The following is a 26,216-nucleotide window of genomic DNA, read 5'->3' as shown; positions in this document are numbered from 1 at the left end:
TGCAGAGCTCGCCCGCCCGCCGGGGAGGCGAGGGAGCGCGGGGCTGGGCCCGGGGCCGCGGCGACAGGCAGCAGCCGCGGCGGGGACGCGGGGCGCGAGCGGGCGGCGCGGGACCGTCGGGGGCCGCCGGGGCCGGGCCGGGGTCGGGGCGCACGGCTACGCGGGCGCAGGTGGGCGATCCCATAGGGGCGGAGGGGGCACCCCGGCTCCGGAACCCGGGGCCCGGCAAGGCCAGGGGCGCCGCGGGGCCCCCGGGCGCAGGTGGTGAGTGCCCGGAGCGCAGGTGGAGGCGCGGCGGCAGCCCGCGGTGCTCAGGGTGACCCGGGAGCGGGTCTGGCTCAGGGGGCGGTGGGAGCCCGGGCTCGTCGGAGGGTGCAGCGCGGGGTCCCGCCGAGCCATCCAGACGCAGGCCCCGCGGGGCGCACGGGAGGCCCCCGGGGACTGGCGCCCTGGCCCGGGCATGAGGCGCGGCGGGGCCGGCAGGAGCCGGAGGAGGAGCCGCCGCCGCCGTTGACCCGGCCGCCGGCCGGGAGCTGGGAGAGATGCGGAGCCCGGCCACCGGCGCCCCCCTCCCAACGCCGCCGCCGCCGCCGCCGCTGCTGCTGCTGTTGCTGCTGCTGCTGCCGCCGCCACTATTGGGAGACCAAGTGGGGCCCTGTCGTTCCTTGGGGTCCAGGGGACGAGGCTCTTTGGGGGCCTGCGCCCCCATGGGCTGGCTGTGTCCATCCTCAGCGTCGAACCTCTGGCTCTACACCAGCCGCTGCAGGGATGCGGGCACTGAGCTGACTGGCCACCTGGTACCCCACCACGATGGCCTGAGGGTTTGGTGTCCAGAATCCGGGGCCCATATTCCCCTACCACCAGCTCCTGAAGGCTGCCCCTGGAGCTGTCGCCTCCTGGGCATTGGAGGCCACCTTTCCCCACAGGGCAAGCTCACACTGCCCGAGGAGCACCCGTGCTTAAAGGCTCCACGGCTCAGATGCCAGTCCTGCAAGCTGGCACAGGCCCCCGGGCTCAGGGCAGGGGAAGGGTCACCAGAAGAGTCCCTGGGTGGGCGTCGGAAAAGGAATGTAAATACAGCCCCCCAGTTCCAGCCCCCCAGCTACCAGGCCACAGTGCCGGAGAACCAGCCAGCAGGCACCCCTGTTGCATCCCTGAGGGCCATCGACCCGGACGAGGGTGAGGCAGGTCGACTGGAGTACACCATGGATGCCCTCTTTGATAGCCGCTCCAACCAGTTCTTCTCCCTGGACCCAGTCACTGGTGCAGTAACCACAGCCGAGGAGCTGGATCGTGAGACCAAGAGCACCCACGTCTTCAGGGTCACGGCGCAGGACCACGGCATGCCCCGACGAAGTGCCCTGGCTACACTCACCATCTTGGTTACTGACACCAATGACCATGACCCTGTGTTCGAGCAGCAGGAGTACAAGGAGAGCCTCAGGGAGAACCTGGAGGTTGGCTATGAGGTGCTCACTGTCAGGGCCACGGATGGTGATGCCCCTCCCAATGCCAATATTCTGTACCGCCTGCTGGAGGGGTCTGGGGGCAGCCCCTCTGAAGTCTTTGAGATCGACCCTCGCTCTGGGGTGATCCGAACCCGTGGCCCTGTGGATCGGGAAGAGGTGGAATCCTACCAGTTGACGGTAGAGGCAAGTGACCAGGGTCGGGACCCGGGTCCTCGGAGTACCACAGCCGCTGTTTTCCTTTCTGTGGAGGATGACAATGATAATGCCCCCCAGTTTAGTGAGAAGCGCTATGTGGTCCAGGTGAGGGAGGATGTGACTCCAGGGGCCCCAGTACTCCGAGTCACAGCCTCGGATCGAGACAAGGGGAGCAATGCCCTGGTGCACTATAGCATCATGAGTGGCAATGCTCGGGGACAGTTTTATCTGGATGCCCAGACTGGAGCTCTGGATGTGGTGAGCCCTCTTGACTATGAGACGACCAAGGAGTACACCCTACGGGTGCGAGCACAGGATGGTGGCCGTCCCCCACTCTCTAATGTCTCTGGCTTGGTGACAGTACAGGTCCTGGATATCAACGACAATGCCCCCATCTTCGTCAGCACCCCTTTCCAGGCTACTGTCCTGGAGAGCGTCCCCTTAGGCTACCTGGTTCTCCATGTCCAGGCTATCGACGCTGATGCTGGTGACAATGCCCGCCTGGAATACCGCCTTGCTGGGGTGGGACATGACTTCCCCTTCACCATCAACAATGGCACAGGCTGGATCTCTGTGGCTGCTGAACTGGACCGGGAGGAAGTTGATTTCTACAGCTTTGGGGTAGAAGCTCGAGACCATGGCACTCCAGCACTCACTGCCTCGGCCAGTGTCAGCGTGACTGTCCTGGATGTCAACGACAACAATCCAACCTTTACCCAACCAGAGTACACAGTGCGGCTCAATGAGGATGCAGCTGTGGGCACCAGCGTGGTGACGGTGTCAGCTGTGGACCGTGATGCTCATAGTGTCATCACCTACCAGATCACCAGTGGCAATACTCGAAACCGCTTCTCCATCACCAGCCAAAGTGGTGGTGGGCTGGTATCCCTTGCCCTGCCACTGGACTACAAACTTGAGCGGCAGTATGTGTTGGCTGTTACCGCCTCCGATGGCACTCGGCAGGACACGGCACAGATTGTGGTGAATGTCACCGACGCCAACACCCATCGTCCTGTCTTTCAGAGCTCCCACTATACAGTGAATGTTAATGAGGACCGGCCGGCAGGCACCACGGTGGTGCTGATCAGCGCCACGGATGAGGACACAGGTGAGAATGCCCGCATCACCTACTTCATGGAGGACAGCATCCCCCAGTTCCGCATCGATGCAGACACGGGGGCTGTCACCACCCAGGCTGAGCTGGACTACGAAGACCAAGTGTCTTACACCCTGGCCATTACTGCTCGGGACAATGGCATTCCCCAGAAGTCCGACACCACCTACCTGGAGATCCTGGTGAACGACGTGAATGACAATGCCCCTCAGTTCCTGCGAGACTCCTACCAGGGCAGTGTCTATGAGGATGTGTCACCCTTCACTAGCGTCCTGCAGATCTCAGCCACTGATCGTGATTCTGGACTTAATGGCAGGGTCTTCTACACCTTCCAAGGAGGCGACGATGGAGACGGTGACTTTATTGTTGAGTCCACGTCAGGCATCGTGCGAACGCTACGGAGGCTGGATCGAGAGAACGTGGCCCAGTATGTCTTGCGGGCATATGCAGTGGACAAGGGGATGCCCCCAGCCCGCACACCTATGGAAGTGACAGTCACTGTGTTGGATGTGAATGACAATCCCCCTGTCTTTGAGCAGGATGAGTTTGATGTGTTTGTGGAAGAGAACAGCCCCATTGGGCTAGCCGTGGCCCGGGTCACAGCCACTGACCCCGATGAAGGCACCAATGCCCAGATTATGTACCAGATTGTGGAGGGCAACATCCCTGAGGTCTTCCAGCTGGACATCTTCTCCGGGGAGCTGACAGCCCTGGTAGACTTAGACTACGAGGACCGGCCTGAGTACGTCCTGGTCATCCAGGCCACGTCAGCTCCTCTGGTGAGCCGGGCTACAGTCCACGTCCGCCTCCTTGACCGCAATGACAACCCACCAGTGCTGGGCAACTTTGAGATCCTTTTCAACAACTATGTCACCAATCGCTCAAGCAGCTTCCCTGGGGGTGCCATTGGCCGAGTACCTGCCCATGACCCTGATATCTCAGATAGTCTGACTTACAGCTTTGAGCGGGGAAATGAACTCAGCCTGGTCCTGCTCAATGCCTCCACGGGTGAGCTGAAGCTAAGCCGCGCACTGGACAACAACCGGCCTCTGGAGGCCATCATGAGCGTGCTGGTGTCAGGTAAGGAAGGGCCCAGGTGGCGCTGGGGTGGGGGTAGCTCGCGGGGATGGTCTGGGCAGCCACTGGAGGTAGGGTGCGATCCAGGAAGCAGCTACAGACCCACCTCCCTGCCCAGTGCCTGGCACAGAGCAGGAGGGGCAAGAGCCAGCTTGGGAAGAAGCCCCAGGAACCCTGGCGGCTGGTGCAGGCCCCACCTTCTGCTGGGCTGGGCTGGGCTGCTTCGGTTGGCTGCCCCCACTGTCTACCAGCCTGTGACGTGGTCGGGGAAGTGTTGTGAGGCTGCCCCGGCTATGGCTGCCAAGAATTGTGAAAAAAGGCGCGTGGAAGCCTGGGGGGCCAGGAGAGCTGGGGGAAGGGCAGAGAGGACTGTGGCGCAGGAGAGGAGGCGAGGCCAGGGCCCCTTCACCCCCATCAAGATATTCCTGCAGTCTCACACAGCCTTTGGCAGAGCTGGGGACCACGGGAGCACAGGGCTGCCGCCACCCAGGGGTCAGGACCCTGTAGTCCTCTTCTGGCCCCTTTTGCCTCCTGGCTGAGCTGCAGAATCGGCTGACATGGACTTTGTCTAGTGCATTCTTTTCCCTCCAGGCAGAAAGAGCCTGGCCTGGCTCCCCCTTCAGAGCTCCCACAGGAAGTGAGGCCAGAGCTCATTGTCTGTCCAAACAGACCCCACTTTCAGAGTCCGTGGTTCGGGTCTGGCTTGGAGGAGGGGCTGCAATGAAGCTGGGGGGCAGGCTGAGGCCTCGTGGGCCCCCCTTGCCACCTCATGGGCTGTTCTTAGGGTGCCAGGCCTTCCTTTCCTGCTAGCTGTGACCAGCCCAAGCTCCAGGAATGGAGTGTAGGGACCAGGACAGGCCAGTGGACTGGTGAGCTTTGAGGGCAGAGACCCCAAGGCACCTTATCTGAGGAGAGAACAGAGTCCCAGGGCGTGGGAGCCTGGCCCGAACCCAGGCTGGGGCATTCCTGCTGCTTGGCCAAGCACTCAGCCTACAGACTCCCTGGACAGCAGGGCTGGGGGAGGAGAGTTGGAGGGGGTTGGTGACAGTATTCTGTCTTTTTTTATCAGCTGTGGGGAGCCAGAGGTAGCAGCAGGGAGAAGACCACACCCAAGTTGCTGAGTGCCTTCCCCAAGCCTGGGAACAACTGAGACCCTCATGAGGGGATGCTGTTAGCTGCACCCTAGGGGTGGATCAGGTCACATCCCCTCTAGGCAGCCTTCAAATCCATCAGGGAAGGGAGGAAAAGAAGAGGCTGGCAGGCCCCTACTCCCACCCCAGGGAGTGTGGCCTGAAGGGGAAGGAGGGGTATGCCAGAGTCAGGGCGTGGCCTCACTCAGGGTCCTTGCTGGACAGATGCCTCCCTGCCCCACCCCTCAAAGTAGCCACAGGAACCAGGAAGCAGGAGCTTTTCAGGGACTGTGGCTGAGGTTCTGAGCCTCCTGAGACTTCAGTTTCCCCTCCAGGAGGCGGAAGAGGGAGGCTGGAGCTCCTGTGTCCTCAACTGTGCCTGGGCACTTGAGACAAGTGGGAAGGAGGTGGGAAGGAGGGCCTCTCCCTCTGGTCCTCCACACCCAGCCTGCCTTTGGTGAGCGTGGCCAGGCACTGGCAGAGAAGCGCCCCCATTAAGCCTTCGGTCTCCCACCAGGGCAGAGCCCCAGACCTTGGTTCCCTAGTCTAGAGAAGGCTCGGGGCAACATCCAGGACGGCTCCTCCTGGCCCGGCAGCTCTGGCCCCACCCTCTCCCTTCGGCCCTGACCCTTGGAGGCAGTCACCACGGCAACCCCAAAGTTCAGGGAGGCCGGGGTGAGGGGGAGCTGACTCCCACTGCCCCTTTGTTTTCCTCCTCTTGTTCTTTGTCTCTTCTTTCTTTCCCGCCCCTGCCCATGCGGAGCCCTGCAGCACTGCCTCTCTCCGGTGCCCTCTCCCTGCTCCTGTGGCTCTCCGGCTCTCCCACTTGCCCATTGCTGGCTCCTCTCCTGAGGCTTTGTCTTCCCCTGTTTGGTCTCCGTGTTTGTGCCTCCACTCTCTTCCCTATGGCTGCAGCTGCCCCAGCCTGGGCCGATGGCTCCCCTGGAGGCTGAATTCTCCTCACCTCTTTCTTCCTCTGCTCAGACACGCAGCAGCTCCTGTCCATGGTCTGGGCAGCTCCCAGAACAGCAGAGCCCTCTTGGCCTCCAGTCTCCACTGGCACATCTGCCAGGGGAAGAGAGGCTGGGAGGCTGACCGGGACCTGGCACTTTTCCAGGTGTGCCTGGCTAAGCTTGGGACACAGGTGGCATTTCCTGGGGTCAGAGGCCATCCCAGCTGTTTCTTTTCTGTCCAGGAAGACAGCTCAGGCAACGTACTCCCCACCCCTGTTCCCATCCTGCCTTTGCACCTGAGGGGTGACCTAGGTCAAGGCAGGGGAGGGTGATATAGAAAGGAGAGAGCAGTGGGTTGACTGTTGGGGATGGGGGACAACAGCAGAGGGGGCAGGTGGCCACAGATGGTGGACCAGATGGGAAGCAACAGAGACATGCTGGGAGAGGGGCCCAGGCGGGGCCTAAGACGATGGCGGTGGGGGACACAGGGAGAAGTGTTTGTTCCCAGGGCTGAGGGGTGGCAAAGTTTCTCCCGCTCCATGGCCTTGGTTGCCCCCTCTCCTCTCTTAATCAGTTATGGGCACTGTGTGTGGAGTCTTGGGCTGCTTTCTGCCTGGAGGGAATATCCCGTCAAGGAATCATTAGGCAGATATACCAGGTATACAAGAGCTCTGTGCCAGCTGAGCATCCTGGTGCGGGGAAGTCTGAAACAGAGAGGAAAGTAGAGCCTGATGACATAAATCTGGGCAGGCTTCCTGGAGCAGGTGAGCTAGGGCAGGTTAGAAGACTCAGAGGACTGTGGGCTGGTGTCTGGGTGGGAAGGAACAGCCTGTGCAGCAGCTTTGAGACGAGAGCAGGAGGAACAGAAGTGGGTGATGACAAGCAGGCTTGCTGGTGAGAGCTAGTGAGAATAAGCAAGTGATGAGGCTGGAGGGTAGGTGGGCAGTCGGCTGAGGACATGGCTGAGATGGGGGTCTGCTTTCAGCCTTCCCGGCTTCAGCTGAGCCACCGCTGGTACAGTCAGCCACCGCAAGTAGGTACAACACAGATGCAGAATTTGTTCCCATGTCCCTTGCCTACTCCCACCCCACCCCAGAAACATGGGCTCCTGCCCCATTACTGCTAGGGTAAGCATTTGCTTTTTATATCTAGTTGGGCTCCCCCCGCTATGTGGTTTTGTTTGTTTGTTTGTTTGGGACAGAGTCTCGCTCTGTCACCCAGGCTGGAGTACAATGGCGCGATCTCGGCTCACTGCAACCTCTGCCTCCTGGGTTCAAGCAATTCTCCTGCCTCAGCCTCCTGAGTAGCTGGGACCTCCTGAGTAGCTGAGATTACAGGCACCCACCACCACGCCCAACTAATTTTTGTATTTTTAGTAGAGACGGGGTTTCACCATGTTGGTCAGTCTGATCTCGAACTCCTGACCTCGTGATGCACCCGCCTCAGCCTCCCAAAGTTCTGGGACTACAGGCGTGAGCCACTGCGCCCGGCCCCCTGCTATGTTTTAAAGTCCGTTTATTCTTTGTGGAGACTGAATAGATTGCCATCCACATCTCAGTGTTTTCTGAACACCTACTATGTGTAAGGCATTGTAATAAATACAAATATGAATATGCCAGTAGCTCATCCCTGTAATCCCAGTGCTCTAGAAGGCTGAGATGGAGGATCACTTGAGGCCAGGAATTTGAGACCAGCCTGGACAACATAGCAAGACCCCATCTCTACACACAAACAAAAATTAGCCAGGCATAGTTGTGAGCACCTGTGGTCTCAGCTATTTGGGAGGTTGAGGTGGGAGGATCGCTTGAGCCCAGGAGTTCGAGGCTACAGTGAGCTATGATCGTGCCACTGCTCTCCAGCGTAGGCGACAGAGAGTCTGTCTCTTAAAAAAAAAAAAAAAAAAAAAAAAAAAAGACTATCCCTTATTGCCCTGTAAAGCCATTTCCTCCTTCTCCAGGCCCCCAGCTTTCATTTTTTAGCTAAATAAAATTCATTCCCATGTGTATGTGCATTCAGGTGTGTATGGTATTTCTGGGCTTAGGGTGTGTGGGTGGAGTGAGACACCAGCAAGTGTGTTTTAGTGCTTAGCTGTTTATAAGTGAGTGTGTTGCCTGGGGGCATAGCAGGCATTTGGGTGTAATGCTTGAGCCAAGTGGGTGATGAGTAGCTAGAGGCCCTAGGACCAGAGAAGAGACTGACTCAGTGGGGCTCTGGGGTCTCAGAGTGGAGAGCTGCCCAGGCCCTTCTATCTCTGCCTTCCGGTCCCCCACCCCGACTCACCCTGTCTCCAGCATGGGGCAGTGGGTGATGTTGTCACTGGTTAACGTGGCTCAGCTGGATTTCCTGGGGTGGGGTCCCCCCAGGCTACCCACAGCAGCCCAGAGAGTTGGGCGGGAAGAATGCTTTGTGTTGGATGTTGCCATGGGGATAGCAGGTCTGCGCGCCCAAGCAGCCATGGGGCTCAGTGGGAGGGGGACTAGGTGGCCCACTGACCCAGTTTACCCGCCCCCCCCCCCCCGCCAACTCCCTGCTGCTGTGGGGGAGTGGGGAACACAGCCATGGTTGCGATTATCGTGGTGTTGAGGTGTAGAGGCTGAGGGGGCAGCGGGATGATTTTTGTGGGTCTCAGGATGCTCTGGGCCCTGTAGAAAAGTATGAAAAAGACAACATAGGGTTCCCGCGCAGGCAGCGCAGACTCTGGGGGAAGGGTGCAGGAGCCGTGGCTTGGGCAGGGAAAGGTGCACAAACATTAAGAGGTGTGCCGTGCATCAGCGACAGAAGGTTTTGAGAAAGGATGCAAAGAGAACTGCAAATCTCATCCCCTGAGCCCCGAAGGAGTGATTGGCCCACACGTGACATACCTGGCTCAGCACCCTTATGCCAGTTGGAAAGGAGAGCCTTTCTTGGTGGGTGGTGCAGGAATATGCAGGCTGAATTGCAGCCGCAGGCTGGGTCCTGACTGTGTCCCTCTCCACAGACGGCGTACACAGCGTGACCGCCCAGTGCGCGCTGCGTGTGACCATCATCACCGATGAGATGCTTACCCACAGCATCACGCTGCGCCTGGAGGACATGTCACCCGAGCGCTTCCTGTCACCACTGCTAGGCCTCTTCATCCAGGCGGTGGCCGCCACGCTGGCCACGCCACCGGACCACGTGGTGGTCTTCAACGTACAGCGGGACACCGACGCCCCCGGGGGCCACATCCTCAATGTGAGCCTGTCGGTGGGCCAGCCGCCAGGGCCCGGGGGCGGGCCGCCCTTCCTGCCCTCTGAGGACCTGCAGGAGCGCCTATACCTCAACCGCAGCCTGCTGACGGCCATCTCGGCACAGCGCGTGCTGCCCTTCGACGACAACATCTGCCTGCGGGAGCCCTGCGAGAACTACATGCGCTGCGTGTCGGTGCTGCGCTTCGACTCCTCCGCGCCCTTCATCGCCTCCTCCTCCGTGCTCTTCCGGCCCATCCACCCCGTTGGAGGGCTGCGCTGCCGCTGCCCGCCCGGCTTCACGGGTGACTACTGCGAGACCGAGGTGGACCTCTGCTACTCGCGGCCCTGTGGCCCCCACGGGCGCTGCCGCAGCCGCGAGGGCGGCTACACCTGCCTCTGTCGTGATGGCTACACGGGTGAGCCAAGGGAGGGGACTCATGGGCCAGCCCTGGAAGGCTGACTGTGTGGTGCAGGCACAAATCAGGACAAATGCTGGCGGCTGCCTCATTCTCTTCCCGAGTGAGGTGCAGCTACACTGAGAGGTCATAAATCCGGCCTGCTCCCTGACAGCACCCCGCTGAGGAAGGCAGTGCAAGGAGTGCTTCTCCCTGCTGTGCACAGGACACACAGGCAGTGCCATTGCGGGCAGAGCTGGCTCCAGAGCCAGTCGGCCTGTGTTCATGTATCAGCTTTGCCGCTAGTAGCTGTGTGACCTTGAACAAGTTACTTAACCTTTCTGGCCCTCAGTTATTTGAAATGGAGATAATGACCGTACTTAGGTCATAAGTTGGTTGTGAGGATTAATGTAATTAATTTGATACTTGGAAACAGCTGGTGGCATGGAAGGTGTTGGCCTTGATTTAAGGGAACGCTGAGATTGGGTGACTTGCTCCTGGTCTCATCACACCCGGTTTAGAGGTGAGGCTGGGCCTAGAACCTGGTCTCTCCCCCGCTGAGCGAGTTCCTTTTCTGAGCTGCAGCAAGTACTTTTCTCCCCAGGCATTAAGGGGAAGACACAGAAGAGCTGGGGGAACTGGAGGGGGTTGAGTTCTGAGATGGGGTGCTCCAGAAAACCATTGCACCTGTATGGTCCTGGGCAGAATGGCTCCACCTCTGCCCAGCTGCTGGTAAAAGAGGATCCTGGCTTGGCGGCTTCCCTGTTGGCCTGTCAGCCAAGGTCTTTACACATCCTGCTCCCTGGGATGCTCACTGTCTCTGCTCTATGCTCCTGACCCCTCCCTTCAGGCTCCTGTGTCTTAGGACACCCCCTGCTCCCCTTCCCTGTGGGCCTTTCCTTCCTAGATGCCCAGGCCCTGCTCCTTGTCCTCCAGGGCCATGCCCACTGGCTCTGCCAGCAGCCATAGGCAGGCCCCCCTCCTTCCCCGCTGCATCTTCCTGCCCAGAACTTGCCAGACTTGACTTCTCTCTGCTGCTGCTAGGGGTGGGGGGAAGGGGAGGGACGGGCTTGGGGGAGGGGAGAGAAGTCTTTGTCCAGGAGGATGGTGGGGGGGTTGGGAGGGGGGGGTTAGAGCAGGCGAACAACAGTTTCCATGGAAACAAGAGCCAGTCACTAGGCACAGGAGCTGAGAACCTATCTCTAGAATCTGGGAATGGGGAGGGAGAGAAGGGTGGATTTTCCCATCTGATGTTGGAGTTTTCAGCTCCTCTGTTGAATTCTTGTCTGCTCTCAGGGCTCAGTTTCCCACTCTCAGCATGTCCCAGGTGCACAGAGGTCCTTAGTCTGGACCCCAGGGCTCAAGGTGGGAGTCCTCTGCCCCATTCCTGGGGGCTCCCCAGCTTCTCTCTCATACTCTTCCATAACCCAGACAAATCTAAGTGGAAGCCTGGTCCCATCCCCAGGGAGGGAAACTGATCTCAGTGCCTGAGAGGGACAAAAGCACCAGTGGGAAGGAGGGAGGAGAGAGGCTCCCAGCCCTCCCGCTGTCCTGCAGGCCCATCTGCTTGTGCACATTTACCCTCTTGGGGGCCAGGACACCCCCAGGCGTGCTTGATAGTGTGACATCGAAGGCTCCCGGGATCCGGGCCTTACAACCAAGCGTCCCAGCAGGCCTGTGCTTATGAAACCCAAATGGGGCAGGGAAGGTGCTGGGAACTCCGAGGAACTTGCAGGGGAGCAGTGCGTGGAGCTGTGGCGAGAGCGGCTCAGTGAGCCAAACAGGGTGCCCATGAAGGGCTGGGGACCATAGGTCTCAGAGAAGATGGCACACGAGAGGAAGTGGGGATGCCTGGGAGGTTTGGGGAGTATTACGAGGGTCACGGGAGGCCATGGGAGCTATCGCTGGGTTGTGGGGGGGTCTCAGTTCCCCTCCTGTCCTCAGGTACTTGGTACTCACCTGCCTTTCCTCTTGTCCAGGTGAGCACTGTGAGGTGAGTGCTCGCTCAGGCCGTTGCACCCCGGGTGTCTGCAAGAATGGGGGCACCTGTGTCAACCTGCTGGTGGGCGGTTTCAAGTGCGATTGCCCATCTGGAGACTTCGAGAAGCCCTACTGCCAGGTGACCACGCGCAGCTTCCCCGCCCACTCCTTCATCACCTTTCGCGGCCTGCGCCAGCGTTTCCACTTCACCCTGGCCCTCTCGTGAGTGGCTGGGCACTGGGGGTGGGGAGTGGGCCTGGTGGGCGTCTGAGGTGCCTCCTGTTCTGTGGTTGAAGTAAGAGGTCAGGCAGTGAAAGAGCGTGGAGCAGGCTGCCGGCAGAGCCAGGTCTGCTCTTGGAGTTGCCTGTGGTTCTGCCAGCAGATCTCCCTCCCCTGCGCTGGTTAGGTGGCGGGGGTGCTGGCATCCAGGTGGGTACCCCATTCCCTGCCCCCATCCCCAACTCCTGTTCAGGTTCGCTACAAAGGAGCGCGACGGGTTGCTGTTGTACAATGGGCGTTTCAATGAGAAGCATGACTTTGTGGCCCTCGAGGTGATCCAGGAGCAGGTCCAGCTCACCTTCTCTGCAGGTGATCACAGTTGCCCCCCATCCTTGCCCATCTTCCAAAGGCCCCAAGTCTTCCAGCCCCTGACCCCAAGCCACATACTCTATCAGCCAAATCTGGGCCCAGCCCCAGCCACTGGCACCCCAAACCCTGCCATTCCTAGCCCTCGTCAGGCATTCCAGCTCACCTGGTCCTTTCCCCAGGGGAGTCAACCACCACGGTGTCCCCATTCGTGCCCGGAGGAGTCAGTGATGGCCAGTGGCATACAGTGCAGCTGAAATACTACAATAAGGTGGGTGTGGAGGGCACAGAGGGTTGGGGGTTCTGTTCTTGCCTCAGGTGCTTACCCAGCCCTGAGTGGCATTGCCTCCAGGCTTGGGTGGGCTGGTCAGGGCATTTCTGGCTGAGAGGAAGGGAGCGGCTGGGAAGGTGCCACCTTGCTGGGCATTCCCACCCCACTGGGCACTGCTCGATGCTCTCTGTTCCACTAGGCAGCCGCAAACTTGGACACTGAGGAAGGTAGTTAAATGCATAAACCACGTGAGCACACGTGTGTGTATATGCATGTGTGTACTTGTGTCTGGGCGTGTGGGTGCACACAGAGGCACCCAGTGTGTGCTGGCCATGAACCTAGTGGGCTCTGTACTCAGTGTCCCCCTTCTCTGCTCTTTCCTGTCCACAGCCACTGTTGGGTCAGACAGGGCTCCCACAGGGCCCATCAGAGCAGAAGGTGGCTGTGGTGACCGTGGATGGCTGTGACACAGGAGTGGCCTTGCGCTTCGGATCTGTCCTGGGCAACTACTCCTGTGCTGCCCAGGGCACCCAGGGTGGCAGCAAGAAGTGAGCAGGGCAAAGGGCCAGGGATGGGGTGAAGTGAGGGCAGGGCCAGGCAGGGAGGGAAGGTGGAGAGGGTGGGCTTTTGGGGTCTCTCTCCCTTTGCCTCTCTTAGCCCCTGCTCAGCCCTGGGGATGGGGTCAAGACTGGGGAATCAGAGCAAGGCCCTGTGGGGCAGTCTGGGGAGGGGGCTGAGTGTTCGACAAGAACAGTTCCAGGTAGGGGTGACGCCCTTCCTGAGCACTGCTCTGCAGGGCCTCTTGGACACCTGCCTACGCCGTTCCTGTCTCTGGCCTGGCGGCAGAGCGAGCGGAGGACCGGAAGCTCCCAGCCCTCCCTTGTGCCGCCACCATCTTTGCTCCCCCAGGTCTCTGGATCTGACGGGGCCCCTGCTACTAGGCGGGGTGCCTGACCTGCCCGAGAGCTTCCCAGTCCGAATGCGGCAGTTCGTGGGCTGCATGCGGAACCTGCAGGTGGACAGCCGGCACATAGACATGGCTGACTTCATTGCCAACAATGGCACTGTGCCTGGTATGGGGGCCCGGGGTGGAGCCAGGCTGGGATCCCAGTGCTGAGAGGAGGGGCTGTGCCTGGTGTGAGGATGCCAGAATGGAGGGTCTCAGAGGCCTCTCTAACTGCTGCCACAGGCTTTCTCTTTAGAGCCCCAGCTCAGGTCCACTGAGCTGCCTTCTCTCCATTCCAGGCTGCCCTGCCAAGAAGAACGTGTGTGACAGCAACACTTGCCACAATGGGGGCACTTGCGTGAACCAGTGGGACGCGTTCAGCTGCGAGTGCCCCCTGGGCTTCGGGGGCAAGAGCTGCGCCCAGGGTAGGAGGGGCGGCTGTTAGAGGCCACAGCCTGGGTGCCATCAACAGTCTGGGAACTGGCAGGGTTGGGGCAGGCACTGGGCAGGGCTCTGCTGAGCCGGGCTGTGGGTGGAAAAGCGTGTCTGGGCAGAGCCCTGAAAGGGCAACACAGGAGACAAAGGGGCCAGTCAGAGGCAGGCCTGGGCACAGCGTGGGGCGGTCCCACGGCAGGTACGCACTTTGGAGTGCGGGGCTGATGAGGGGAGTGGGCTCTGCCTCCCATGCAGCCGCCACCGCTGAGCATCACACCCCCAGGGCCCTCTGAGGCTCCACCCGTCACAGTCTGCCTTTTCCTGCCTCCCCAGAAATGGCCAATCCACAGCACTTCCTGGGCAGCAGCCTGGTGGCCTGGCATGGCCTCTCGCTGCCCATCTCCCAACCCTGGCACCTCAGCCTCATGTTCCGCACGCGCCAGGCCGACGGTGTCCTGCTGCAGGCCATCACCAGGGGGCGCAGCACCATCACCCTACAGGTGATCCATGGAAGGGCGGCTGGCCCTGGCCTGGCCATAGGGCCCTGGTAGCCTCTAGGGGGCTGGACAGAAGTGGCTGGGCAGGTCCTGGGCAGGGGTGGGGACATATAGAGGCCGCTGGATCCGTTGGGAAGGTCAATGCTGCCACCTGTTGGGCCTGAGGGAAATAAATACGCTTTCCTCTCTATGGCCTCAGCTGGGCAGCAGGATGGGTTTGATGGTCCAGAAAGGGGAACTGTGAGCTGGAGAACAGTGATTAAGGCCGTCTGCTGACCCTGTTTTCTTTCCTCCTGGTGTCAGCTACAAGAGGGCCACGTGATGCTGAGCGTGGAGGGTACAGGGCTTCAGGCCTCCTCTCTCCGTCTGGAGCCAGGCCGGGCCAATGACGGTGACTGGCACCATGCACAGCTGGCACTGGGAGCCAGCGGGGGGCCCGGCCATGCCATTCTGTCCTTCGATTATGGGCAGCAGAGAGCAGAGGGCAACCTGGGCCCCCGGCTGCATGGTCTGCACCTGAGCAACATAACAGTGGGCGGAATACCTGGGCCAGCCGGCGGTGTGGCCCGTGGCTTTCGGGGCTGTTTGCAGGTGAGTGTCCTGCCCTGCCCTCCCATCCCCTCCCCCACCACCTGCAGCCCCGCTCCACTGAGGGCAACACTGCTCCTGTCCCTCCCAGGGTGTGCGGGTGAGCGATACGCCAGAGGGGGTTAACAGCCTGGATCCCAGCCATGGAGAGAGCATCAACGTGGAGCAAGGCTGTAGCCTGCCTGACCCTTGTGACTCAAACCCGTGTCCTGCTAACAGCTATTGCAGCAACGACTGGGACAGCTATTCCTGCAGCTGTGATCCAGGTATGCTAAGGATCCAGGGCAACGGGCAAGTTATCAGGTGCCTGGGGCCACATGCTGGCTCTGCTGTGTGACCTGGGGCATGGGGCATCACACCACCTCTCTGAGTCTTAGTTGCCTATACAACAAAGCCATAGCCAGCTGATAGGATGCTATGTGGAAAGAAACAGATGAAGGGTTTGATGGAAGATGGTGCCAGGGGAGGGTGGGGGAATGAGCCTCTCTGGTCCTTCTGGTCCCAGGTTACTATGGTGACAACTGTACTAATGTGTGTGACCTGAACCCGTGTGAGCACCAGTCTGTGTGTACCCGCAAGCCCAGTGCCCCCCATGGCTATACCTGCGAGTGTCCCCCAAATTACCTTGGGCCATACTGTGAGACCAGGTAAGCAGACCAGGGCATGTGGCAGCAGGTCCCAGTGGCTGCTGCTTCTCTCTGGTATGTCCCTCAGAGCCCCGAAAGCCTGGCTGATCCACAGCCAGGGTCAGAAGGGCCACATAGGGCTCACCTAGGTTAGGTGGGAGTGGCAGGGGGAGCTCATGCCTACCTGGGTCCCTCTCTGCAGGATTGACCAGCCTTGTCCCCGTGGCTGGTGGGGACATCCCACATGTGGCCCATGCAACTGTGATGTCAGCAAAGGCTTTGACCCAGACTGCAACAAGACAAGCGGCGAGTGCCACTGCAAGGTGACAGCCCCAAGCAAGCCTCCACTGTGGCCACTTGGGCCTCTGTCCACATCTCCTGGGCCCTAGAGGGCAGGCTGTAGGGATGGGTCTTCCTGTAGAGCTGAGGGCCTTGTGCCTTTGCTCTCACAGGCAGGGCAGTTGGCTGCTTACCTTCATGTGTCTGAGGCGCAGGGGGACCCTGGGCCAATGTGTAACCCATGAGCTCTGGCCTGGTGTGGTGGTGGTTTGCAGCCTGTTCTGATTCTGTGACATCTCGCTGATGGGCTCAACTCCAAAGCATTGCTAGTGTTAATTATTTTGAATACTGCTCCTGAGGGGACCTGAGGTCGGGACCCTCTCCACAGAGGCCACAGCTGAGAGGACCCATGAGCATCCTGGGAAGAGAGCCTGGCCAGTGACACCGTTCTTCCCTCCTTTCTCAGGAGAACCACTACCGGCCCCCAGGCAGCCCCACCTGCCTCTTGTGTGACTGCTACCCCACAGGCTCCTTGTCCAGAGTCTGTGACCCTGAGGATGGCCAGTGTCCATGCAAGCCAGGTGTCATCGGGCGTCAGTGTGACCGCTGTGACAACCCTTTTGCTGAGGTCACCACCAATGGCTGTGAAGGTGGGGCTCCTGGGATGGGTGGGCAGCCCTCCTCACAGTGTGCTAGGCACCTGCACCCCAGGAAAGCCAGGAAGGGGCTGGTTGCAGGCCTGGGGAGGCCTAGGGAGGGCTGGGGAGCCTGGGCAGGACAGCAGAGGGAGAGCTGCTCCTGGGTGACCATGTGCTCTTCCCCGCAGTGAATTATGACAGCTGCCCACGAGCGATTGAGGCTGGGATCTGGTGGCCCCGTACCCGCTTCGGGCTGCCTGCTGCTGCTCCCTGTCCCAAAGGCTCCTTTGGTAGGTGTTGGAGGCCCCGATGTGATATCGAGGACATGGCCTCTGCTATTAGTGGGATGAGGGCAGGAAGCTCCTGGCTGAAGATCCGGGGACCCCAATTTCTGGCCTCCAGGTCCTGGGATTTCATTTCCCATCTTCCTTGGCTCACATTCCCCCTTCCCCATGTTGCCCAGGTGTGACTACATCTTGGACTGTTTTGTTTTGTTTTGGTTTGGTTTTTTTTCTGGGACAGAGTCTGTCACTGTCACCCAGGCTGGTGTGCAGTGGCGTGATCTCCGCTCACTGCAACCTCTGCCTCCCAGGTTCAAGCAATTTTCCTGCCTAAGCCTCTGGCCGCCACCACACCTGGCTAATTTTTTTTTTTTTTTTTTTTTGTATTTTTAGTAGAGACAGGGTTTCACCATGTTGGCCAGTCTGGTCTCGAACTCCTGACCTCATGATCCGCCTGCCTCGGCCTCCCAAAGTGCTGGGATTACAGGCGTGAGCCACTGCACCCCACCACATTTTGGACTTTTTTTTTTTTTTTGAGACGGAGTCTCGCTCTGTCATCAGGCTACAATGCAGTGGCATGATCTCGGCTCTCTGCAACCTCCACCTCACAGGTTCAAGCGATTCTCCTACCTCAGCCTTCCGAGTAGCTGGTACTACAGGCGTGTGCTACCATGCCCAGCTAATTTTTTATATTTTTTTAGTAGAGACAGGGTTTCACCATTTTGGCCAGGATGGTCTCGATCTCTTGACCTTGTGATCAGCCCGCCTCGGCCTCCCAAAGTGCCGAGATTACAGGCGTGAGCCACCGTGCCCAGCCCACATCTTGGACTCTTAACAAAAATGCTGAAAAACCTGCACTGTGCTTGGCATAGGGCTGTGCTAGAGATTCAAAGATGAATCATGCAGGGTTCCAATCGTCAGCTCACCACCGAGTCCTGGAGTTACGCCACCACAAAGGCAGACAGTCTGGGGAGTAGGGGGTGTTGGCTGCTGACCCAGGACACCCAGCCCAGGATGGGGGCTGGCGCTGGTCCTGGACTGGCAATGAGCAGGTTCATAGGCAGGAAGTGGCGGAGAGCACAAAGTGGTGGCTGGAGACAGGCAGGATGGGGGCTCAAGGAGGTCGTATGCTCTGTTCCCCTAGAGCCCATGTGTGGACTGATCTTGCGGAGATTTTTGGCCCTGGTGTTCTACATACCTGTCTTCCTGTTTCACCAGGGCCCTTGTTTGCTAGTTACTGTCCCCGGCCCATGAGGTGCTGGCCTCCAGCAGAACCTCTCAGCCAGTCTCAGGGGCTTCCTGTGTGTCTCCCTGAGGCCGGCCCTTTTGGCTTCCTTCCCCCAGGGACTGCTGTGCGCCACTGTGATGAGCACAGGGGGTGGCTCCCCCCAAACCTCTTCAACTGCACATCCATCACCTTCTCAGAACTGAAGGGCTTCGTAAGTGAACCCCCTCATCTCCATCTTTTCCCTGTCCTTCGTCCTGAGTCTCACTTGCCCCCACTCCCATCTTTGAGAACGGGGCTTCTGGAATTCCAGCCTGCGTGTTCCTGGGCTCCCAGCTGGAGAGGCCGTCTCTCCCCTCCTGAGGTCCTTTTGCTCCAGAGTTCCTGCCCTCACTCCTGCTCCTCCGCTCCGTCCTGTCTAGGCTGAGCGGCTACAGCGGAATGAGTCAGGCCTAGACTCAGGGCGCTCCCAGCAGCTAGCCCTGCTCCTGCGCAACGCCACGCAGCACACAGCTGGCTACTTCGGCAGCGACGTCAAGGTGGCCTACCAGCTGGCCACGCGGCTGCTGGCCCACGAGAGCGCCCAGCGGGGCTTTGGGCTGTCTGCCACACAGGACGTGCACTTCACTGAGGTGGGGCTTGGAGGATGCAGGGCTGGCTGGTTAGATAGGGGTCATGGTGAGTGAGCCTGCTCATGGCAACCTGGGGGGCAGAGGGGGCCCTCCCATCCCACCTACAAGGAGCTCCCTGCTGGCAGGAGGCCTCCATGAAACCCTGTGACCCCTGGCCCAGCCCTCTTCCCAACCCTTCTCATAGTAACATATGTGTGTTGGGGCATGGTCTGACCCAGAGCAGAGGCCTGCCTGTGGTACCATGGGCTGGGAGGAAGCAGCATCTCAGGACATCTGTGTGGGTCCAGGCACAGGGCTGGGAAGCTCTTATGTAGAGAATGAGGAGGAGGGCTTAGGGGCAGAGCATCCAGTGACCTGAGTGGGCAGTGCGGTCCAGGAGCATTTCAGGGGAGGCAACAGTGAGCACAGAGGGAGGGGCCTGGTGGGGAGCAGGGACTGGCCCGGGCACAGGCCGGGGCTCCATGGTGGGGATGTCAGGTGTGGGTTGTGAGCACACCCACCATGACCTTGCCCACCCCAGAATCTGCTGCGGGTGGGCAGCGCCCTCCTGGACACAGCCAACAAGCGGCACTGGGAGCTGATCCAGCAGACAGAGGGTGGCACCGCCTGGCTGCTCCAGCACTATGAGGCCTACGCCAGTGCCCTGGCCCAGAACATGCGGCACACCTACCTAAGCCCCTTCACCATCGTCACACCCAACATTGGTAAGGCTGGTGCCTGGGTTGGGGAGGGGTTTGTGGAGGGAGTCCCCGACAAGAGCGGCTGTGCCGGGGTCCTGCCTGCCTCACAGGTCCGATCTGTGACCATCCCCTTCCTTAGTCATCTCCGTAGTGCGCTTGGACAAAGGGAACTTTGCTGGGGCCAAGCTGCCCCGCTACGAGGCCCTGCGTGGGGAGCAGCCCCCGGACCTTGAGACAACAGTCATTCTGCCTGAGTCTGTCTTCAGAGGTCAGTGGTGGCCATGGATTGAGTTGGGAGCTGGACCCCAGTGTCTGTGCAGACTCCACAGAGAGCAGGGCCCAGCTAAGTGTGACAGTGTCCCCTCCCAGAGACGCCCCCCGTGGTCAGGCCTGCAGGCCCCGGAGAGGCCCAGGAGCCAGAGGAGCTGGCACGGCGACAGCGACGGCACCCGGAGCTGAGCCAGGGTGAGGCTGTGGCCAGCGTCATCATCTACCGCACCCTGGCCGGGCTACTGCCTCATAACTATGACCCTGACAAGCGCAGCTTGAGGTCAGCAGCTAGGGGACAGGTGTGGGTAGGGGTGTGGGTCGGGCGGTGAGTGCTGAGGCATGGAGGGGGTCAGGGGCGTCTCCCCAGTCATGTGACTGCCGTGGTGACTGTGCACCTGACTGCCCCACATCAGAGTCCCCAAACGCCCGATCATCAACACACCCGTGGTGAGCATCAGCGTCCATGATGATGAGGAGCTTCTGCCCCGGGCCCTGGACAAACCCGTCACGGTGCAGTTCCGCCTGCTGGAGACAGAGGAGCGGACCAAGCCCATCTGTGTCTTCTGGAACCATTCAATCCTGTGAGCCTGCACTGCCCTCGCCCCCTCAGGCTTCGGGCTGAAAGTCCAGGCCCCTGCATGCCTCACTCTCCTTGTCTCCCTGACCCTGACTTCCTCACACAGGGTCAGTGGCACAGGTGGCTGGTCGGCCAGAGGCTGTGAAGTCGTCTTCCGCAATGAGAGCCACGTCAGCTGCCAGTGCAACCACATGACGAGCTTCGCTGTGCTCATGGACGTTTCTCGGCGGGAGGTCGGGCCCACAGGGGCAGCTGCAGAGCCGTGGGTGGGCACCCAGGGCACGGGGCTGGGTGCTCAGGTCCTGCCCTTCCTAATTCCCTGGCCCCCTGCCACCTACTCTGCAGAATGGGGAGATCCTGCCACTGAAGACACTGACATACGTGGCTCTAGGTGTCACCTTGGCTGCCCTTCTGCTCACCTTCTTCTTCCTCACTCTCTTGCGTATCCTGCGCTCCAACCAACACGGCATCCGACGTAACCTGACAGCTGCCCTGGGCCTGGCTCAGCTGGTCTTCCTCCTGGGAATCAACCAGGCTGACCTCCCTGTAAGATGCTCCTACTGCCCAGAAACTGTCCCCACCTTCTCAGGCCGCCTCCCCAGCCCCCACTGGCAACCCCTGCTCCTGCACCATGAACTCTAATAAGGTGCCTAGTGCAGCACCTGGCCCAGGGTTTCCTCTTCTCTGGCTCCCCCGGGATCCCCCAGCACCTGCCTCTGGCCCAGGCTTCCCTGGAAGCAGTTCCCAACACCCAGGCCCTCCTCCATGCCTGACCCGAAGCAGAGCCTGTGCTCTGGGCGGGCCCCGGTCACTGACCTGCCCTGGCCTGGGCCCTCAGTTTGCCTGCACAGTCATTGCCATCCTGCTGCACTTCCTGTACCTCTGCACCTTTTCCTGGGCTCTGCTGGAGGCCTTGCACCTGTACCGGGCACTCACTGAGGTGCGCGATGTCAACACCGGCCCCATGCGCTTCTACTACATGCTGGGCTGGGGCGTGCCTGCCTTCATCACAGGTACTCCCACTCATTCCCAGTCTTGGGGTCCCACATCCCTGGGTCCACCTTTGTGCCATGTTCTCTCCACCCACATACAGGCCCTGAGGCCCCATATCCCCATGCCCCAGGCCACCTTATTCACAGGTGTCCCTCTGGTTTAACCCAGACTCTGCAGCCACCACCCAGGCGTCACTGCCTTATCCTGGGGAGATCGGTAGGGGCCGATGGTGGGCAGAACCCTTTTCCATGCTTCATGCCTGGCTCTGTGAGCCCACCTGCCTGCAGCCCTACTTCCCAGGCCCCTCATCACGCCTCCACTGCTCCCGTCTATCTCCATGCTCCAGGGCTAGCCGTGGGCCTGGACCCCGAGGGCTATGGGAACCCTGACTTCTGCTGGCTCTCCATCTATGACACGCTCATCTGGAGTTTTGCTGGCCCGGTGGCCTTTGCCGTCTCGGTGAGTGCTAGCAGGTGGGTTGGGTGTCACCTGTGGCCCTCCTTTGCTGTCCTCCTGCTGCTGGGGCCGCGTGTCCTCAGGACTCCCTTTAGGAACAGCTGAGGCCACGGGGCCCTGTGGGCTGGGTGGAAGCTGTTTGTTCCCGCTGAGCACCCCATGCCCTCTGCCCCTGCCTAGATGAGTGTCTTCCTGTACATCCTGGCGGCCCGGGCCTCCTGTGCTGCCCAGCGGCAGGGCTTTGAGAAGAAAGGTCCTGTGTGAGTATAGGGTTGGGGCACCTGGGCCATGGGCAGGCACCAGCATGGGAGGTCTCATGGCCAGACTCATGGCCTGTCCCTATCCCCAGCTCGGGCCTGCAGCCCTCCTTCGCCGTCCTCCTGCTGCTGAGCGCCACGTGGCTGCTGGCACTGCTCTCTGTCAACAGCGACACCCTCCTCTTCCACTACCTCTTTGCTACCTGCAATTGCATCCAGGTACCTGGCCCAGCCTGTGGAGAAGGGAGGCACCTGGGCTGTGGATGCCTGAATATGCACAGACAGTTGCTGCCTCTTGCCTGCCAGGGCCCCTTCATCTTCCTCTCCTATGTGGTGCTTAGCAAGGAGGTCCGGAAAGCACTCAAGCTTGCCTGCAGCCGCAAGCCCAGCCCTGACCCTGCTCTGACCACCAAGTCCACCCTGACCTCGGTGAGGGAGCCAGGGGTCTCAGGAGGGTGGTGAAGGGAGGGAGAGGTAGGAGGGCCAGTGAGCCTGTACTTTTGGCCCCACTCCCCTTTCTCTTTTCTCCATCCCTTCCTGGAAGGTGGAAAGGGAGGTGAAATGCTATGTTCGGCCTGGGGAGGAAATGTTGGAAAGGGTGTGTAGGATTTTGACTTGAGGGAGATGGGGCTGAGACAGATAATCAGGTAATAAGTGCCTTGCACCTGAGAATCTCTCATGAATTTTAGTAAATTTTCTGTCTCCCAAGGTGCTCTCAGGAGACAATTTCCGGTCTCATCTTTTACAGAGCCATTATATAGTGAGTCCAGGATCCCTGGGGGCATGCAGGGGTAGCACAGCTGTGGCAGAGCTGTGACCACTGCCAGGCCTCAATATGGGGACAGCGGAGAAGCAGGGCCCTCTCTTTCAGACCTGAGCATGTGGAAGGTGGAACTTAGGGCAAGTTCCCACCACCCTCCTTCTTCCCAGCCTGGGGCCAGCCATCCCACTCCCCACTTACTGACCTCTCTGTTCCCTGCCTAGTCCTACAACTGCCCCAGCCCCTACGCAGATGGGCGGCTGTACCAGCCCTACAGAGACTCGGCCGGCTCTCTGCACAGCACCAGTCGCTCGGGCAAGAGTCAGCCCAGCTACATCCCCTTCTTGCTGAGGTGAATCCCGGAGATGGGAGGGTGGAGGAGGGGAGGAGGGGCCCACGCATGCTGGACCCAGGCCAACCAGCTGTTGGGAGTTGAGGAGCACACACTGTGGCTGACATGGGGGCCAGCTTGGATTAGAAGCTGTAAGGGACCCACAGCAGGAACCAGGATCCCAGGGGAGAGGAGAGACTGGGACCCTGGGCAAGGGGCCAGGCTGACCCCTCCAGCATGGTCTCGTCTTCCTAGGGAGGAGTCCACACTGAACCCTGGCCAAGGGCCCCCTGGCCTGGGGGATCCAGGCAGCCTGTTCCTGGAAGGTCAAGACCAGCAGCATGGTGAGGACAGAACGCTCCGGCCGCCCAGCGGGGCAGTTGGCTGGCTTTTACTGAAGGTGGGTGGAGGTGGCTGGGCTGGCTGTGATCTCTCCCTGGCCTCCTAGATCCTGACACGGACTCCGACAGTGACCTGTCCTTAGAAGACGACCAGAGTGGCTCCTATGCCTCTACCCACTCATCAGACAGTGAGGAGGAAGAAGAGGAGGAGGAAGAGGAGGCCGCCTTCCCTGGAGAGCAGGGCTGGGATAGCCTGCTGGGGCCTGGAGCAGAGAGACTGCCCCTGCACAGTACTCCCAAGGGTGGGCCAGCACTGGGGCTGTGGCCTTTGGGGCCAGTGGGAGGACAGTGGGCCTGGGGTTCTTGGGAAGCAGGACTGGGGTGGTGGCCTCCTGGCTATCTGCCCTCTGTGGGCCTCATCTACTTCCTTTCCCCACCAGATGGGGGCCCAGGGCCTGGCAAGGCCCCCTGGCCAGGAGACTTTGGGACCACAGCAAAAGAGAGTAGTGGCAACGGGGCCCCTGAGGAGCGGCTGCGGGAGAATGGAGATGCCCTGTCTCGAGAGGGGTCCCTAGGCCCCCTTCCAGGCTCTTCTGCCCAGCCTCACAAAGGTGAGTGGGGCACCCCCAGCTGCCGAGCTCCCCTAGTCAGCAGCCTCATACCTCACATTCTCCTGTGGCCGCACCTCACAGCCCCGCCCCGGCCCACAGGCATCCTTAAGAAGAAGTGTCTGCCCACCATCAGCGAGAAGAGCAGCCTCCTGCGGCTCCCCCTGGAGCAATGCACAGGGTCTTCCCGGGGCTCCTCCGCTAGTGAGGGCAGCCGGGGCGGCCCCCCTCCCCGCCCACCGCCCCGGCAGAGCCTCCAGGAGCAGCTGAACGGGGTGATGCCCATCGCCATGAGCATCAAGGCAGGCACGGTGGATGAGGACTCGTCAGGCTCCGAGTGAGTGTGGCCGGGTGGGCGGGACGGGGTGCAGCCCCTCGGAGGCCTCACCTGGGCCCAGAGCTGCCTCTGGGCCTCCCTGGGTGACTCTGGATGGCATTTGGAGGACAAATGGGCAGAACTGGCCCAGCTCCCTTACTATGCTGTGCCCACAAACCATGGCGCCTTGCGGGGAGGGCCACCCCTCCTAGGCTCTACGCGGCGCAGCCCAGCCTAGGGCAGAGTGCGGGAGGATGGGGAGCTGGGGGTGCTTTCCTGTTTCCTTCGTCTGGTGAAAGCTTTCACTCTCTCCTCTGTTTCAACTAACCCTCTGTCTGCCTTTTCTGCCACTTTCCTTTCCTGCCTCTCCAGATTTCTCTTCTTTAACTTCCTGCATTAACCCTGGGCCGTGGTTCCTACGCCCGAGGCTCCCTTCCCTTCCCCAGCCGCACTCATGCCCTGCTCCTGTCTTGTGCTTTATCCTGCCCCGCTCCCCATCGCCTGCCCGCAGCAGCGACGAAACGTCCATCTGAGGAGCCTGGGCCTTGCCGGGAGGGGTACTCACCCCACCTAAGGCCATCTAGTGCCAACTCCCCCCCCACCATTCCCCTCACTGCACTTTGGACCCCTGGGGCCAACATCTCCAAGACAAAGTTTTTCAGAAAAGAGGAAAAAAAGAATTTAAAAAAGGATCTCCACTCTTCATGACTTCAGGGATTCATTTTTTTTATACGCTGGAAATTGACTCCCCTTTCCCTTCCCAAAGAGGATAGGACCTCCCAGGATGCTTCCCAGCCTCTCCTCAGTTTCCCATCTGCTGTGCCTCTGGGAGGAGAGGGACTCCTGGGGGGCCTGCCCCTCATACGCCATCACCAAAAGGAAAGGACAAAGCCACACGCAGCCAGGGCTTCACACCCTTCGGGCTGCACCCGGGCAGGCCTCAGAACGGTGAGGGGCCAGGGCAAAGGGTGTGCCTCTTCCTGCCCGCGCTGCCTCTCCCAGGAACTGGAAAAGCCCTGTCCGGTGAGGGGGCAGAAGGACTCAGCGCCCCTGGACCCCCAAATGCTGCATGAACACATTTTCAGGGGAGCCTGTGCCCCCAGGTGGGGGTCGGGCAGCCCCAGCCCCTCTCCTTTTCCTGGACTCTGGCCGTGCGCGGCAGCCCAGGTGTTTGCTCAGTTGCTGACCCAAAAGTGCTTCATTTTTCCTGCCCGCCCCGCGCCCCGGGCAGGCTAGTCATGTGTTAAGTTGCGCTTCTTTGCTGTGGTGTGGGTGGGGGAGGAAGAGTAAACACAGTGCTGGCTCGGCTGCCCTGAGGGTGCTCAATCAAGCACAGGTTTCAAGTCTGGGTTCTGGTGTCCACTCACCCACCCCACCCCCCAAAATCAGACAAATGCTACTTTGTCTAACCTGCTGTGGCCTCTGAGACATGTTCTATTTTTAACCCCTTCTTGGAATTGGCTCTCTTCTTCAAAGGACCAGGTCCTGTTCCTCTTTCTCCCTGACTCCACCCCAGCTCCCTGTGAAGAGAGAGTTAATATATTTGTTTTATTTATTTGCTTTTTGTGTTGGGATGGGTTCGTGTCCAGTCCCGGGGGTCTGATATGGCCATCACAGGCTGGGTGTTCCCAGCAGCCCTGGCTTGGGGGCTTGACGCCCTTCCCCTTGCCCCAGGCCATCATCTCCCCACCTCTCCTCCCCTCTCCTCAGTTTTGCCGACTGCTTTTCATCTGAGTCACCATTTACTCCAAGCATGTATTCCAGACTTGTCACTGACTTTCCTTCTGGAGCAGGTGGCTAGAAAAAGAGGCTGTGGGCAGGAAAGAAAGGCTCCTGTTTCTCATTTGTGAGGCCAGCCTCTGGCTTTTCTGCTGTGGATTCTCCCCCTGTCTTCTCCCCTCAGCAATTCCTGCAAAGGGTTAAAAATTTAACTGGTTTTTACTACTGATGACTTGACTTAAAAAAATACAAAGATGCTGGATGCTAACTTGATACTAACCATCAGATTGTACAGTTTGGTTGTTGCTGTAAATATGGTAGCGTTTTGTTGTTGTTGTTTTTTCATGCCCCATACTACTGAATAAACTAGTTCTGTGCGGGTA

At 60.0% G+C, this 26,216-nt stretch overlaps 1 protein-coding gene across 4 annotated transcripts; it reads left to right on the top strand.

Moving 5' to 3' along the window:
• On the top strand, positions 1-26,216 carry CELSR2 (cadherin EGF LAG seven-pass G-type receptor 2). 4 transcript variants are annotated; one of them, XM_034932786.4, is made up of 34 exons: positions 1-3,858; positions 8,916-9,563; positions 11,522-11,744; positions 11,995-12,110; positions 12,290-12,378; positions 12,769-12,926; positions 13,288-13,451; positions 13,624-13,749; positions 14,093-14,259; positions 14,560-14,847; positions 14,936-15,110; positions 15,350-15,491; positions 15,673-15,793; positions 16,216-16,399; positions 16,576-16,677; positions 18,013-18,107; positions 18,316-18,525; positions 19,046-19,229; positions 19,345-19,473; positions 19,575-19,755; positions 19,889-20,056; positions 20,159-20,285; positions 20,398-20,598; positions 20,891-21,065; positions 21,392-21,504; positions 21,682-21,761; positions 21,851-21,977; positions 22,065-22,187; positions 22,743-22,870; positions 23,105-23,193; positions 23,298-23,492; positions 23,631-23,801; positions 23,901-24,135; positions 24,487-26,216. In XM_034932786.4, the coding sequence occupies exons 1-34, from the start codon at positions 543-545 to the stop codon at positions 24,512-24,514; spliced, it is 8,778 nt and encodes a 2,925-aa protein (XP_034788677.3). In that variant the 5' UTR covers positions 1-542; the 3' UTR covers positions 24,515-26,216. The 4 variants fall into 4 exon arrangements, with proteins under 4 accessions (XP_034788677.3, XP_054970914.2, XP_034788678.3 ...); XM_055114939.2 differs by having other exon boundaries at positions 274-3,858; positions 24,881-26,216; XM_034932787.3 differs by having other exon boundaries at positions 274-3,858; positions 23,883-24,135; positions 24,881-26,216.

This window comes from Pan paniscus, chromosome 1 (assembly GCF_029289425.2).
Source record: "Pan paniscus chromosome 1, NHGRI_mPanPan1-v2.0_pri, whole genome shotgun sequence".
Lineage (NCBI taxonomy): Eukaryota > Metazoa > Chordata > Mammalia > Primates > Hominidae > Pan > Pan paniscus.
The sequence above is the reverse complement of the archived record's forward strand: the minus strand, read 5'-3'. Positions and strand labels throughout refer to the sequence as shown.